At 55.7% G+C, this 15,312-nt stretch overlaps 2 protein-coding genes across 16 annotated transcripts in view; both read right to left on the bottom strand.

The window, feature by feature from the left end:
• The window catches only part of NRXN2 (neurexin 2), a 117,252-nt gene that overhangs the window by 2,907 nt on the left and 99,033 nt on the right, over window positions 1-15,312 (bottom strand). For all 14 annotated transcript variants that reach the window (XM_050757083.1, XM_050757087.1, XM_050757088.1 and 11 more), the window contains 2 exons: window positions 13,649-13,974; window positions 11,199-11,277 (listed from right to left, as the gene is read on the bottom strand). In XM_050757083.1, coding sequence (XP_050613040.1) covers window positions 11,199-11,277; window positions 13,649-13,974 — 405 coding nt within the window. The remainder of the gene's footprint in view (window positions 1-11,198; window positions 11,278-13,648; window positions 13,975-15,312) is intronic.
• TRMT112 (tRNA methyltransferase activator subunit 11-2) overlaps window positions 1-15,312 on the bottom strand; it is a 347,607-nt gene that overhangs the window by 296,519 nt on the left and 35,776 nt on the right. Inside the window, exon 1 of one of the 2 annotated variants that reach the window (XM_050757358.1) lies at window positions 15,260-15,263. The exons of the other annotated variant lie outside the window; for it this stretch is intronic. The gene's annotated coding sequence lies outside the window, so the exon portion shown is untranslated. Of the gene's footprint in view, window positions 1-15,259; window positions 15,264-15,312 lie in introns of those variants that run through there. 2 annotated transcript variants of the gene reach the window in all.

The following is a 15,312-nucleotide window of genomic DNA, read 5'->3' as shown; positions in this document are numbered from 1 at the left end:
AGTCCTGTCCCATAGGACTCTGGGAGGGGTGGGGAGAAGCCATGTAGAGGCAGGGATGTGGGGAGGGACAAGGAAGGAGTGAGGGAAGTGGGCAGGGACACATGGTTCCTGAGCTAAACCTAACTCCCCAACTTTCTCATTCTTCACCCTCCACCTCTGACCCCCACTGACTTCCCCCCTCCCCCTCCCCAGAACCCCCATGGGCCGCCAGGACCTGGCCAGGGCTTGACTGCCTCTGGCCCTCTTATTATTGTTAAAACAATAATAAAACAACGGAAAGAAGAAGAAAGCAAAAAAAGAAAAGAAAATACATACACAGCCATCTGGGAGGGAAGCACCTGCTAAATAGGGCCCATGGGAATGAGTGGGGAGGGCTTTGTGAGGGGAGAATGGGTCTCCCCATCTCTAGGTCTGATAACTGGAGTCCTGTGGGCAGAAACTGCAATTCCCATCAGCCCCCAAAAGGTGAGAACTATAACTCCCATCAGTCCTTGGAGGAGTGTAGACCACAATTCCCATCAGCCACTAGGTCAACAACTGTGACTCCCATCAGCCTCCTGGGCCTCCTCTCAAAGCAAAATAGTGCAACCTCCTGGTTTGGGGTAGAAGGGAGCTGGGGCTGGCTCTAGGTGGCTGGTGGGAGGACTTGCTCCTCTTGCAGGGGCACCTCTGGGCCTTACAAGGGCTGGAGGTTTCCTCTCTGGCTCTCTCTTCAGCACAGCCTAAGCCCTGCCAACATCTGAGTGCCTCTCGCTGGTCTCTGCAGGGTGTGATCTTCCTAGATCGTGCCCAGAATCCCCTCAGCCTCTTGGTGGAAAAGCACCCCAGGGCCTCCACTGCCAGGTCCCACCTGCCCCACTTCAGCCCCACTGCAGCCAGACCAGCCACATTCCACCTTCACATCTTGTCTGTCTTCTCCTGCTCCCCACCCACCCATGGCCCTCTACCTCTGCGCTGAGTTCAAACACTGTTGCCAACCTTCAGATCACAAGCTCCAGCAATGTTGCAGAGCTGTCCTTGCCCACACAAGCCAGCCTGTAGCCAAGACCTTTCCATCGAACTTGAAGCCTTGCTGAGCTCCCCAGGCTGCTCTTCCAACCAGACTCCAATCTCCCCTGGCCAGGGGCTCACCTACACCCTAGATTTTGAAACCCCAGGGCTCCTGGCCCTCCAAAGGCTCAGTCACAGTGAAAACCTTTGAGCTAAGAGCAAAGCAGCATGTTTTGTGGAGCTGGGACTATCGATCCCAGCTCATTATGGATAAGAATGCTGAGGCCTGGGTGGGCAGGACTTCCCAAGGTTACCAGGTGTAGGTGCCCAGCAAGGTAAGTGAGGCCAGGGAAGGGTTAGATCTCATGAGAAGCCCAAGAAAGCCTAAGTCATCCTCCCAATGTCTCCAGGAATCTGTTGGGACTACTTGACTCTTGGCTTGGATGTGAACTTGGATGACAGAACAGGTGTTCTGAGTTCCTGTATGACTGTGGGCAACTTTCTTCCAGTCTCTGGGCCTCAGTTTCCTCATCTATAAAACTGGGGTATTGGGCTCCAGGCCCAGGATGAGGCCAAGGCTTGGCTCTCGTGGGACCTCTAGCCTTTGGATAAACAAGTATGTCTTCCTGTACCCACCTGGGACCCAGACAAGGAAAGCCAGCACCCTGGTCCCCAGGTAAGGGGCAAACTCAGCTGTCAGCTCTCAGGAGGGTTGGCAGCCCCTCGAGCGGTGGTAACCTGGGCCCAATCATGGCAGGATTCCCCTCCCTGCGTGAACTCTGAGTGCCTCTGGGGTCCTTCCTGCTGGTCCATACCACCAGCCCTCTACCTGACCTTTGTCTTCTATTCAGAACACCTTTCCCTGCTGACATCTCAGAGTCTGGTCAAACACCTCCTCTTCCAGGCAGAGGATGCTCCCTGCCTGAGTGCCTCTGACACCATACCCTAATTCTGTCCTGGAGGCATGGCTTTGTACTCACTGCCAGGGAAGGGCCAACGGCAGTGGGCCTGGCACAGAGTTGGGGCTCGTTATACTTTTCCAGGGGAAAGGGAGCAATATTCCTCAGGCATTTCCTCTGGGCCAGGCCAGGCTAGGTATCTAGGGAAGGGAGTGGGCGTCTCTCTCACAGGCCAGAGCAGCAGAGTTCTGAACACCCCACCCCCTCCACCCTCTTAGGCAGCAGGCATTGTGGAGAGCTCAGCCTGGCAGCAGCCTTTCTCTACAAACCATCTCCTACCCCAGCTCGCCACCTTCCATCTTAGACTGGGCCACCAGCTGCTGCTGGAAACCCCAGCATCAAGGTTTGGCCTAAGCTGGCTGGCCATAGTTGGGGCCCCAGCAAAGTGCCAGGCCCAGGGCACAGGACCAGACCAGGAGGCCCTTGCTGAGGCCACATCCTGCCCTAGAGGGGCTGACAGGCTGATCAGGGCATAGAGCTCAGCTCTCTACCAACCTGCTGTCCCCCAGTCAGGCTAGGGCATGGGGGGCTTCAGGTCTTGGACCACAGACAAGTCTTACCAAGCCTGAGCCCCCTACAACCATTTGCGCTAGCTAAGCCCTTGGGACACACAGGCTCCTCGGGTCACCCTTCTGCAGCCTTCCTCTGCCCCCAGACTCCTCCCAGGCCTGCTCACATTGACCTCTTGCTCCTCCAACCCCAGCTGCTTCCTGGTCTCCATATCTGGGTCCCAGTCCTGTCCCTGCATCCGCAGCTCCTCTGGGGTTTCTCTGCCCAAGGCTTTGACTGCACCATCTCCTAAGGTGTCCTCCCCTCACACACACCCCCTACACTGCCATAACTTCCCCTTGGTCCCCCCTTCTCATGGTAGCTTCTGTCTTCCACATGGCTTCCTCTCCGTTTCTTCCCAGTGTCCCACACCCCACTTCCTCTCCACAAGATAAAAGGCTCTGGAGAACCCATGAGAATGCATGAGGACTTCCTTCCCTGGGCTCGCTCAACCCTGCCTAGGCTCTGGGGGCAGTCAAGTCACCTAACCTAGGGTGCTGGGCTTTCCCGGATCACACACCAGTTCAGGAAGGATCAGAAGAGGCTGTCCTGGCGAGGATTTGGCAGGACCTGGAGGAGGGGAGGACCAGAATCCTCAGAGACTCCTCCCTGCCCAAAGCCCCACCACTGCCTGTGCTGCTGGGCTTTGTGGGTGCAGATTCACAATGACTCATGGTCCAGCTCTACACCAAGGATGCATCCTGGAATGGGGTGCTCCTAGGAGTCAGTGGAGTTTGGTAGGACCTCAGGCAGCCTCCTGCCTCTCCCCAACTTCAGGCAGCTGCGGCATTTGGAAAATACTCACAGGTGCACACTTACCACAGACACCACCCGCCCACCCAACACTCCTCTGCATCCTAAGAAAAGCTGAATTTCAGTGCATGTGGGTCCCACTTACTAGAGAATGCCATCCCTGACCAGGGAGACCACCAGCCATTCCTGATCTCCCCTTCCTCCCCAACTCTCCTTCCTCTGGGGGCTGCCGGCCCAACAAACTTAGCCCCTTCTGCCCTTAGGGAACAGAAGGCCCCTGCCTGGAAATCTACCCAAGAACCCCATTCTCACCCAAGTAAGGTGTGCCCACCCCCAAAGGGGAGTCTAGAATTGAGGTTGAGCATGTCTGAGACTAAGCAGTGAGCTGAAGGCCCTGCCCAGGCTGTGAGGGGCAAGAAAGCCATCAGCCTACAGGGCATTTTATGGGGGTTAGAAAAAACAGTTCTATGCGGACGTGACCCTGTGGTACATGACTTCACAAACAGTACCTTCATGCAATATTGGAAAAACCATTCTCTCCTCTCAGTGGATGGTCCTGTTCTGGTGCCCAGGACACACGGCTGGGCAAGCAGAGCTCTGGGCAGATGTCAGCCCCTACTCACCTGTGCGAGCAGAGAGCAATCTGTGCCACTGTGTATGGTGCCCTGAAGGAAGGTGCCCTCCACCACCCACAAGCACCAGTACAGCAAGGGCAGAGGCCAGGGTATTTCAAGGTAAGAAAAAAATGGTACATTGTGGCATATGCACGTGCACACACACACAGAGGATCTGTGTTTCTGTGCCCCAAGCACATGTGTACATGCATGTACGTGAACCTAGATGGATCTGAGCATGAGCGTGTGCATGTCAGTGTGTGGACCTCTGGCTCTGGCATGTGCCTGCCGGCCACTGAGCCTGGGTCTGAGTTCTATGTGCACATGTGCATATATGAACGTGCCCCAGAACATGTGAGTGCACCACGGCATCCGAGCACCAGCGGTGCACCCCAGGGAATGCATCCTTCACCAAACTCATTTTCCCTTCTCCTGGGCAGTAAGACTACATTTCCCGACATTCCTTGTGAGTAGGCTTGGTGTGTGACTGAGTAGTGGGCACTGCCCGTACCAGTGCCCCAGCAGCCTCCTGGTGCCACCTTCCATGCTCCTTCTCCTACAGTGATGTTGGAAACCACAGGTTGAAAATGGAGGTGCCACAGATGGGAGGAGTGTGGATTCCTAAAGCACTCTTTGCAGCAGAGCCACCTGCTGATCAGCCACACCCAGGTAGGGTGCACCTGAGTGAGAAACTCCTCTTGAATTAACTACGGAGATCCGGGGCTTATCTGTTACAGAAACAAATGTTACTTTAACTAATATAGACACTGGAACCAGAAATGGATGTCACGATAACATAAACCTGAGAAGGCACTCGTGACAATCCAAGGCGTGGAGGCTGGGAAGATGAAACCCACGTACTGCAGTGGTGAAGCATGTGGTGTGCACCGTTGCTCATGAGGACCTGAAGGGTAGGCACTGCCTATGGACTCTGGGCACTGAGGGAAAGGGCTGGGAAAGGCCAGTGACCATGAGGCTTCTACTTTCTGCTTTTAGTGACATAGTACAAGGAGGAGACTAAGGAGGCAAGGAGTACGAGGAGGCAAGAATCGGCTGATTCGCAAGCAGAAGTGAAAAGAATACAGACAGCCCAGAAATCTGTATCCCACCAGAGTCAGAAGAGGCCACTGCTTCCAAACAGTAAGAGAGAAAAGTGAAAAGGCTTTGAGGGACAATGGTGCAGTAAAGCTTCTCACCCTCACCCAATAAGAACACTCAGCCTTGCTCAAGGATCAGATTTAGGGATTGCCCCCCCCCCCGCCCCCCGCCGCCAACTTCCCACCTATTGTTTCAAATGTCCTCAAGACAGTCACCACTGTATCAAGAGAAAGAGGCATGGGGGCGGAGCAACAAGGAAATAAGTGAGGCTTGAGAACTGTGTCTAGGTATGGTTACTTTGAACCTTAAACCACCCTTGGGCCCCAAATCTGCATGAGCAGGGGTAGGCTATCATGCTACAGCACCCCCAAGGAGGACATTGTTCCCAACACCCACTTCAGACATGGCTATGGGAGGACCGGGAGGAACTTCCCAGAGGGGAGAGCCAGGGACCCCAGACAAAGGAGAGGGGAGTCTCCCCCAGAGAGCAGAGTCTCTCCCAGGGTTTAATGAAGAAATTTCCCCCACTGCAGGGGCAGAGAGCCTGGCCTGCCTGCCTGCTGGATTTCCTCAGCGCTAGGAGCACACATTGGCCTGTGTGAATCTAGGCTGCTGTGTGTCTTCCATTTTTCCCTTTTTTGTATGGGAGGTTGTATTACGGTTGTCGACTCTGCCCCACACCACAGTATTCTGGGTGTGTGTTGGGCTGTGGGAGCAGTGAGATAAATTATCCATTTAGTTCTTGGGTATCTGGATCACATATGGGTCCCCATTCCAGAGGAGTCATGTCTTAACCGGATGTGGAGGGCCACCATCTCCCAGACATCATCAGCTTTGAGATGAATGCCCTAATGGTTGGGACTTTGGGTGGTCTCCTGGGGAGGGGTGGGTGTGTCCTGGAGGTGAGGAAGAGTGACACGGATCCTTGATGACCCACAGGCAAGCCAGTGACAAATAATTCACTAGTTGGGCCCCAGACCTTTTTCTGCTTCCTCCTGAGGGCACAGCAAGGCCACACCTCACAGCCTTCCTTAAAGTTAGGTTGGGCCCCATGACTGAGCTCCAGGCAACAGAATGTGGGCAGGAGCCTGGAAGCCTCTCCCACAGCTGGCCCATACAATCTTCCACTTCACAACTCGATGCCACTGCAACTCAGGAAGTCACCTGTTGAAGATGGTGCAGCCGCAAGATGGAGAGGGACCAAGCCCTGAGTCATCACTTGGAAAAGAGTGGCCCACCAATCAGGAACACTTGTTTATAACTTAGGTGAATGAGAAATACATGTCTATGTGTTAAACCAATACATGTTGTCCATTAGAGCAACTAGTGCTACCTTGAGACCCTCTTGGAATCTGAACACACTGTGGTTCTACCAGTCTGGGCAAATGTGTCTGTGACTCTGTGGAGTTAAGCCTGCATGTGCCTCTGAGGGTCTCATTTATGTGTGCATGAGGGCAATGCCTCAGGAGGGATGCTTGCATGGAGTAAGTGCAGAAGGCTGCTTCTATGGGTCTGAGCATACGTGGACCTGGGTGAATCTGAATACACATGTGTGTATGTGTGTGCTTTTGTGGGTCTAAACAACTGTGTATACTTGCCTGAGTGGGAGCACACAGGCATACAGGCATGCCTTGTACTGTGTCTGAACATGTGTGCATGCCCTCCAGGTCTGAGGATATGTGTGTGCCCTTCTGTGTGCCACTGCATGGGTACCTTGGAGCACAGAAGTGCACCTGCACCTGTGTGGGCTAATGGAGGCCCGAGAGTGTGTGTGTGCGTGCGTGTGTGTGTTTACACCTCTGTACAGGTCTGAGCACATGAACTTGCACGTCTATGTGTATGTGTGTACCTATGTATTCTTCAGTGAGTGTGAACCAGTATGTATGTTTCAGCAGGTGAGCATGTGTGTGTGTGTGTACACTACTGTGGCACTCGGCACATGAGTGTGCACGGAAATATGAGCTTCTATAGGGGTGGGCTTGGTGGGAGAAGTGCAGGTCTGTGAAGCCGAACAAATTGTGTGTGTATGTAGACCCCTGAGGTTGAGCACACAGCCTGCCTCTGAGAATGTGCACACCTGCACTCTTGTGAGTCTTATCTAGGTGCACCTTTGTGTACATGTGGGCATCTGGGGGTTGGATGCACATGTTGGTGCATGAGTACACCCCTCTGCAGATATGTATGTGTGCATCGTGGTAAGTAAACTTACACACACATGTACCTCTGTGAGCCTGGTCATAGATGTGCATTTCTGTGAGTACATGTGGGCACACATGTGCATTATGGTGGGTCTAAGCACACTGCTTACTTGCCTGATCTGAACATGCCTACATGCCTCTGCCATTCTGAAACACATGTGAACATCTGCATGTCTGAACATGGGTGTAGGATTCTGTGGTCTAAGCACCTGTGTGTGTTACACAGGTGGATCTGTCCACATGTGCCACTGAGCTGAGCACAGATGTATAATCTGTGAGTCCAAGGGCGTGTCACAAGTTACATGTCTTACTAGGCCTAAGCACATACACACACACACTCAGGTCTGAACACAGATGTGTGTGTCCTGAGTGTCTGCAATATGCAAGTCTGTCTCTGGGTCTGAACATGTGTGTGTGATTCTGAACATTCAGCATGGCTGTCAGTAGTGTGTGAGTGTGCCTCAGTGGGTTTGAACATGCATGTACACATAGCTCAGAACACAGTCAAGTGCCTTGGTAAGTTTGAGACACACAATGTGTGTGTGTGCCTTGGTGCAACTGAACACACACGCAAGTGTGAACCTCTGGGAGCTGAGTAGGTGCACACGTGTGCATCTGAGTGCCTCTGTGGGTATTTCTGGAGCTCTAAGCACACACATGCAAGAGTTGGTAGCTCTGAGTACATGTGTGTGCTTTCATTAGGCTGTGCATGTGTGCATGAGTTTGAGCTTCTGTGAGTCTCAACAGGTGTGTATCTGTGTGTATGGACTTCAGAAGGGTATAAGCACACACATGTCTCTTGGAGTCTAAGCATGTGTGTGCCTCTGTTGGCCTAGGTACAAATAGTGTGTGCTCTTCTAGGTTTGAATATGTGTGTGTGTGTGTGTGTGTGTGTGTGTGTGTGTGTGTGTGTGTGTGGAAGTGGGCCCATGTGAGCTTGCTGGTGGGTCTGTAAATGTATGTGCAGGGCTGTATGTGTGTGTGCCTCTGGTCATACATGTGCATACAGACACTGCCTCTGTGGGTCTGAGCCTGTGTGTGCTCTTCTCTTCCTACGTGTCTCAGGTTGTGCAAAGTCAGATCCCCTCAGGGGCCAGGCCCAGAACACAATGTATGGGTTGGGCCAGCTGAGACAACTAGCAGTGGGTCACATTACTAATGGTGCATGCCCCACTAAAGGCACTCCCATTGAAAAGCCAACCTCAGCTAAAATAACCGTGTAGATGATGGTCTCACTAAACAAGGGAGAAAGTATGGGCCAGGGTCTGTGGAGGAGCCCAGGTTAGGGAAAACGGTGGAAAGGTGAGCGAGCAGGAATGATCCTAGACCCAGGGATGAAGATCTGCAAGGTAGGAGAGGTAAAACACCATGGGGTCTCCAGCCAGGCTGCCCCCACCTCTGACACTGGAGCCAAGGGAGGCCTGGCCGTCTGCTGGAGAAAAGCCTCCTTGCACTGGGGCCTGGGAGAGACTGGCTGGAGAGGCTCTGGAGGGCATGGCATGGTCTACACCAGCCTGGGAGACCCTGGAGTCATTTTGGTCCTTGCCTGGCCTCCCATTGGGATGATGAGGATCCATCGTTAAACCTTTCACAGTGGTGCAAATGTGGACATGTAAGCATGTGTGATGCAGGCTTGGGGGAGAGGCTGTGGCTTCTGGCAGTTTCCTCTGGGAATTCCAGAGTGCACTCTGCCCTCCCTCCTGGCCCTATTTTTAAAGCTGGCTGCTGGAACGGCTACCAGTCCCTCCCTATCCCAGACTTCTAGACCTCCTCCACCCTTCATCCTCTACTTGTCCCTTTTCCCAAGAGGGTGGCTCAATAGTCAGTGACCTCACAGATCCCTGACTGGGAACCAGCTGACCCACCTGCTTCAACTCCTCCTCACCCTCTGCCCTAATGCAGCCTAAAAGAGTTCAGACCACCAATACACCCATTCAGCATCAGACCCAGGCCCTTGACTAGACTCCAAGCCAGGGTTGGGAGGCTAGAACTTCGGTGGACAAAGTATGGCCCAGGTGGGGTCCAGTGTGTACTGCATGTCCCTACATGGTGACCATCTGGCCCCAGATACCCCTCTGCAGGGTGCAGGGAAAGCAGAGACTCCTCCTGTTACCCAGGAGTTCCTGCCCCAGAGTGTGTGAACATGGGCACCTGTGTATGAACACATGTGGTAATGCCACTCAGTGCCCTTTCCTCAGGACTCTCAAAGACCATTGTCCGCAGAGCCCCATCCCAGAGCTTTCATGGGGCCACTCATCACAGCCACTTCCAGCAGGCCTGCACAAGCAGTGCTGTGTTGGCCACACGAGCCACCGGTAAGTGCCTAGAGCTCAGAGCAGTAAAGCAGGGCAGGGGGTGCTGTGTGTTGAAGCTGCCAGATGCCCAGAGCCCCCCAAAGCAATGGAGGCATTGAAGTGTGCATCCTTGAGCCAAGATTGCCCTGGGGGAAGAAGTGACAGCACTCAGCAGAGGGGCCTCCTAGAGACGAAGGCATCTGTCCCAGAAAGCACAGGCCCTGGGCTATGGAAGGGAAGGCCTTTCTGGCCCAGCAGCTGGCAGCTCCCCTGAAGGTCCCTGGGCCCAGGCCCGTGGGAATAACCCCTCTCAGCTCTAGCCTACTCGGAGGACATGGAGGGCAACTGGGCTTCAGCCTCTGGATCTGGGGGCTTGTGCCCCAGAAACCCGCTGCCCTTGGTTTTTGAAGCTGAGCCTCTGCCCCAAGGCTCCACAGGCCATGCTATGGTCCTGCTCTAACCACACTCCTTCCAAGATCGTGGCCCACCCTCAGCCTGAATGTCTTTTCTGGAGCTGGGAGGCCCCAAGCCAGATTCACAGGATGTACCCAGGGCATACTGCCCACCTCCTGACCACATCATCTCCCCCAACCCCGCAAGCACCTGCCCCAACCTCCAGCCTTCTGGTACCAACAACCCAGGTGCGACCCATTGCAAGGTAATGGGGAGAAGCCTCCAGCAGCCCAAGTGAGAAATGTGGGTGGCCCTCCACTCCCACAGACTCATCTGGCAGCCACCAAGGCCCACGCTCCTCCACTGGGAAATCTGGCCACATCCAGTCCTTTCTCTGTTCCCTCTGCCAGCCTCAAGTATCCCACCCTCCCCCAGCTGCTCCCAGCCACCCCCAACCTGCTCAAATGAGCAGCCTTGGCACTCGCTGCACCACTCCACACCCCACACTTCTCAAGCAGCACTCAAGGCCACCCCCGCTTTGCCAGCCTGGTCTCTCTCTGTGGCTGCATTCTTGGCTCCAGCAAGAAGTATCAAGCAGAGGCCTAGAAAGCACTCCCTGGCCCCAGTGCCCCAGGCCCTGGAGAGCCTTCCCTCCCAGCCCTGCTCTCCTCCTACACAGCTCCCCAACTAGAATCCGGGCCAGACCTCAGGCCCTAATCTTCCCCAGAAGACCACAAGTCTAGTCTAGAGGGGACTTCCCACCCAGCACACTGTCAGATTCAGAGCAGTCACTGTGTAGTAACTGCCTCACCTTGCCCTGGCAGTCCTGGCAGTGTCCACTCTGGGAGCCCTTCAGACAAGAGCACAGGACACCTCCCAACACCCAGGAGAAGAGGAAGGCCCAGGATCCAGGAGAGATCTCCTCTACTAGTGGCCTAGAGAGCACCAGGCCTCAGGAGCAGGCGGGAGTTGTGATTCTGGACCCAAGAACTGATGGGAGTTGTAGTTCCTAAGCCATGTTCACCCTCCCCCACCCCAGGGACTCATGGGAGCTGCAGTTACTCATCTTCTAGGGAAAAGTCTCCCTCCTTCTCTCCCAGCACCCCTTGGCTCTCAACCCCAGGACCCCAGGCTAAGGACCTCACTACCTCTGAGGGGCTGGGAACCAAAAGGCATCTTGCCAGAGAGCATCTGAGGGACTGGGAGGATGTTAGGCAAGGTGGAACTATCAGGGAAAGCTAAGGCCTGGCAGCAGGCCCTGGGGCTTGGGCCAGGTGGCAGGGACAGTCGCCCCCCTCCCAGGAGCGTCACAGAGGGCCCCGGGGCAGGGGAGGGGGGAAAGGCACTCACCAGTACTGGGCTCACACTCCTCCAGGTCCTCATCATCACTTGGACACTCAGCAGAAGCCACCAGGAGGTCATCTGTGTTCTGGGGGGCGAGAGAAGGGGTGGGGAAAGAGAGGTTCCAGGCAGGTCAGCAGATCCCACAGCTGCCACTTGAGGTGCATGGTGGTACACAGGATGCCCCTGGGCTGAGACGGACCAGCCTGGTCTGAGTCTTAGCCCTTCCATCTCTTGCTGGCTGACCTCAGGCCTCCACTTCCTCCTATGCACAGGGAACTTCCCAGCAGCAGCCCTGCAGGTTTTCACGGCTTCCGAGGGTCAATGAAACAGCACATGTGGTGCTTTTTATTTCTGGGAAGTGAGGAGAGTGGATGCCAGACCTGCAGGGCCTGGGCAAAAGGGTCTAGGATGCCTCAGGGAAGGGGTGCTGGGGAGGCAAGGCCCTGCGGGGCGGAGCCTGCAGAGGCCAGCACAGGCAGAACACGACCAGGGCCTGGAGGGGTTTCCTGGCTCCAGTTTCACCACCCATCACCCCTCATCTCTCTCCCAACCTCCTTTCCTGGAGCCTGGAGCTGAGAGAGCCCGGCTGCACACAATAATTAGGGCTGTGGTTGCCATGACAACAGGAGTCCACTTTGTCAGCATTTTCTCTCTTACTGATTGCAAAGAAAGAGAATCCCCAAGATGAGTGAGTATAAGGAGGAGGGGGGTGCCCAGGGGTATGAGGGAGGAGACCCAAGGAGGGAAACCGAAAGTCCAGGCAGGAAGGGAGCCCGAGAAACTGCAGGAAGGGGAGGAGAGAGCTAGGCTGAACGACAAGGACGAGCAGGGTTGAACGGGTCATAACCTGCCTCCTCCCAGCCCCTGATCTTCAGACTCAACAGCCCTAACTCACCCAAGGGCAAGGTGGTGCCTGGAGGACCCAGCTCCCTTCTGCATTCTTGCCCCCTCCGCACCAGCCTCCATCTTGGGCTTCCTCACCACAGCAGTGACTCTTGGGACCCCCACCTCTCTCTTCCACCAGGATGATCTGCCTATCACCCTCCCACTGAGACCAGACAGCCCCTCGTCCCCTACGATTTGAAGGGCACTGGGCATGGTGGGTACCCAGCCTTGGGTAGAGCCCAGACCTTTCCCCGAGGGACTCCCTGCTCCCTAGGGACAACGTCTTCAGGTCCCCTCAGCTTTCTTGGCAGAGAGGAAGTGGGTACAGGCTTGTCTCTCTGATCTGGATGGCCCCAGCTAGCCTAGTCCCAGGCTTCCTGCAGCACAGACTGGCAGGGAGGAGGAGCCTTAAAGCACATGGAGCCCACCCCTCAGAGGAGAAGCTGAAGACAGACTGGTGACAGAGGGAGGGGCACATCCTCATGGCCACCCCCAGATCCTGCCCTCACCCTAGAAGGACAGAGAGTACTTAACAGCCACAGGCTGCCAGACAGGGTGATGGGGAGAGAAGGGGTGGCCAAAAAAGGCCTTCATGCCAGGTGTGAGCCCTCCCTGTGCTAAAGGTCAGAGCAGGCACTGGAGGCAACAACTAGAAAACAGCCCGGCCTGGGCTGCCTCAGGAAGCCACACAGGCAAGTCCTGCTCCAGCAGAGCCCCACTCCCCGGGTGCAGGCCCCTCCAGTCCTGCCCTATCACTAGGGCTTGACCTGACCCAGGAAACACCTGAGCAGGTGGGGTGAGCTCCATGTGCTTCAAGGCCCCTCCTCCCCACCAGTCTGTGCTGCAGGAAGCCTGGGACTAGGCAGCTGGGGCCATCCAGATCAGCAGGTGGGGTGAGCACCAGGGAACTGTCTGCCCTGAGACGCACAGACGGAGAGGACACCGAAGCTGCCTGAGTTGTGGTGCCTGCTCACGGTCACATGGAGAGGGCTTGTGAAGGCAATGAACTTGCAGTCAGGGTTTTCCCACTGTAGGAAACCCAGAAAACAAGGAGAGGCTCCTCCTAGCTTCCACCAGCCTCTGGAGAGGGGCTGCCCATGCCAGGTGACTGCACCCAGCCCTCCCATGCTGTCACCCCCGCCCACAGCAAGGCCAGCCTGGTACTATCCATCTCCCACTCTCTGCCCACACAGAACACTAGGCATGGCCTTCACTGGAGAAGCAGAAGGAGCCATCCCACTCTCACCCCGAGTCCAGACTTCATCTCTCTTAGGTAGGGTGATCTTCTCTCGTATAACTGGGCCATCAAACTCCTCCCCAACTCTGGGGATGGTCCCTCTAGAAATAGTGATCACCCCCACATCACAAGATGCCTGGTCATTAGGGTGAAAGCCACTTCCTGAAAGGTGACCTTGCCCATTACCATGGCAATAAAGTCAGAGACAGCAGCCTCCAGGATCCCAACAGACCCCTTGGATCCTCACTCTAGGCACCACTACTGTAGCTATGCAGATATCAGCTCCATCCCCACCTATCCCTGCCCTAATCCACCAGCCAGAGTGGGGCCTCACCTGGGTGGTGCTGTCCCTCAGTGTGGGGGAGCGGCCCCGGCGCGTGGTGGTAGTGGCCATGGTGGTGGTAGTCTCCATGATGGTGGTGGCCATGTCAGCCAGCAGGGTGGTGGCCGTGGTCTCCGCGCTGAGCAGCACGGACGGCCCCTCCCCCACCAGGCGCAGGTGACCCTCAGTCCGCACATTGGGGTCGCTCTCGGCGGCCAGCGCCAGCACCTTGAGCCCATTGTAGTAGAGGCCGGACACCTGGCCCTGGAAGGGGCGGCCCTGATCCCGGCCCCCGATCTTGATGGCAGCCTGGCTGTTGAAGATGGTCAGCTGGCGGCCTTGGGGGAGGGGAGGGGGTGACAGAGAAGGGGCAGGCAGTGAGGGGAGACCAGGAAGGGAAGGAAGAAGAGAAGGAAGCCAAGGAGAGGAAAGAGGAATGGAGGAGGAAGCCAGTAAGGGAGGAGGGGACAGGGAGAAATGAGGAAGGGGCAAACAACCAAAGGAAAAGTCCTTGTCAGCCACAGCCCCTAGCCCAGCCAGGTGGGGACCCCAGAAGGGGAGGGCACCCAGGGCACACACGGGCTGGGGAAGACGAGCCCAGTCCCCCCTCCCCACCATGTGCAAGCCTTCCCACCTTCCCCATTCCCTCTCCTCTCCAGCTCCAAGGCCATCTCCCCTCTTCATCCTCTTCCCTCAGTCCGTCCCCATCTTCTCCCTCTGCTTCCCCAAACATCCTGCCCCAGTGTCCAGCCCCGAGCCATGAAGCCATGGAGCCCCTGGAAGAGGCAGATAGAGGAGACACAGAGGCAGAGACAGAGGAGGTAGCTGCCAGGCCAAGGTGGAGTCGGTGCGTGTGAGAACAGAGAAGGAGGTGAGACAGTGTGATGGTGTGTGGGAGCAGCAACCTGCCCAGGCTGACCTCCCGCCTATGACCAGGCCTTCTGACCCTTGGCCAGGATCCCCTCTCTTCTCCCGGACTGCCAAGGCCCAGCACTGCCTGGGACCAGGCCCTGGTAAGCCGAGCCCTTCCTCCCCACCTGGACATGCAAGCACAGAAATGGAAAATGTTAAAGGGACCTTGCTTCGCTCACTGACAGCCAATATAACCCGCTCCAGCTCCAATCTCACCCCACACTCAGCAGTATGACACCTCAGAATTCCCAGCTGGGTGGGGTTGGGCTGTTCTGTTTGTTTTTAGTGGATCTGGGGGTCGGTTTAACCCTCTGAGTTTGTTGTTTTGGTTTGGTTTTTAGAAAAGATGTTTATTATGTTTAAGTTTAGATTTAACTTTGGTTTTGGCGCTGCTTATTTTTTTGGGGGGGAGGGGTTGGGCAGAGGGCCTACTACATTGCCCCATCTCCCCCGGAACCTTCAGCTGCTGGCACTGGGGGTTTTAGACCTGGCTTAGCCCTTGTTAGCCTCTGGTTAGTGCCTCGTTAAAGATCTGGTTTAGAGTTAGGTGCCTGTAAGCCTTGCCCCCAAAACCTGGGCTGAGGAGAGTCCAACTTGTGAAGCCCACAACCTCTTTGGAAACACCGGTTCTCTGGGACACCCAGGCCTCTGGGACATCCAAACATCCTTCCAGCCTCTAGCCAATGATGGCCACTGGTGTGTCTCCCCAGCCCCCCACTCAGTCTTCCTTCCTCCTCCAGCACCCTCCCACTGCCCACTCAGGC

The sequence above is a fragment of the Macaca thibetana genome, chromosome 14, assembly GCF_024542745.1.
Source record: "Macaca thibetana thibetana isolate TM-01 chromosome 14, ASM2454274v1, whole genome shotgun sequence".
Lineage (NCBI taxonomy): Eukaryota > Metazoa > Chordata > Mammalia > Primates > Cercopithecidae > Macaca > Macaca thibetana.
This window is presented reverse-complemented; position numbering and strand designations above follow the sequence as displayed.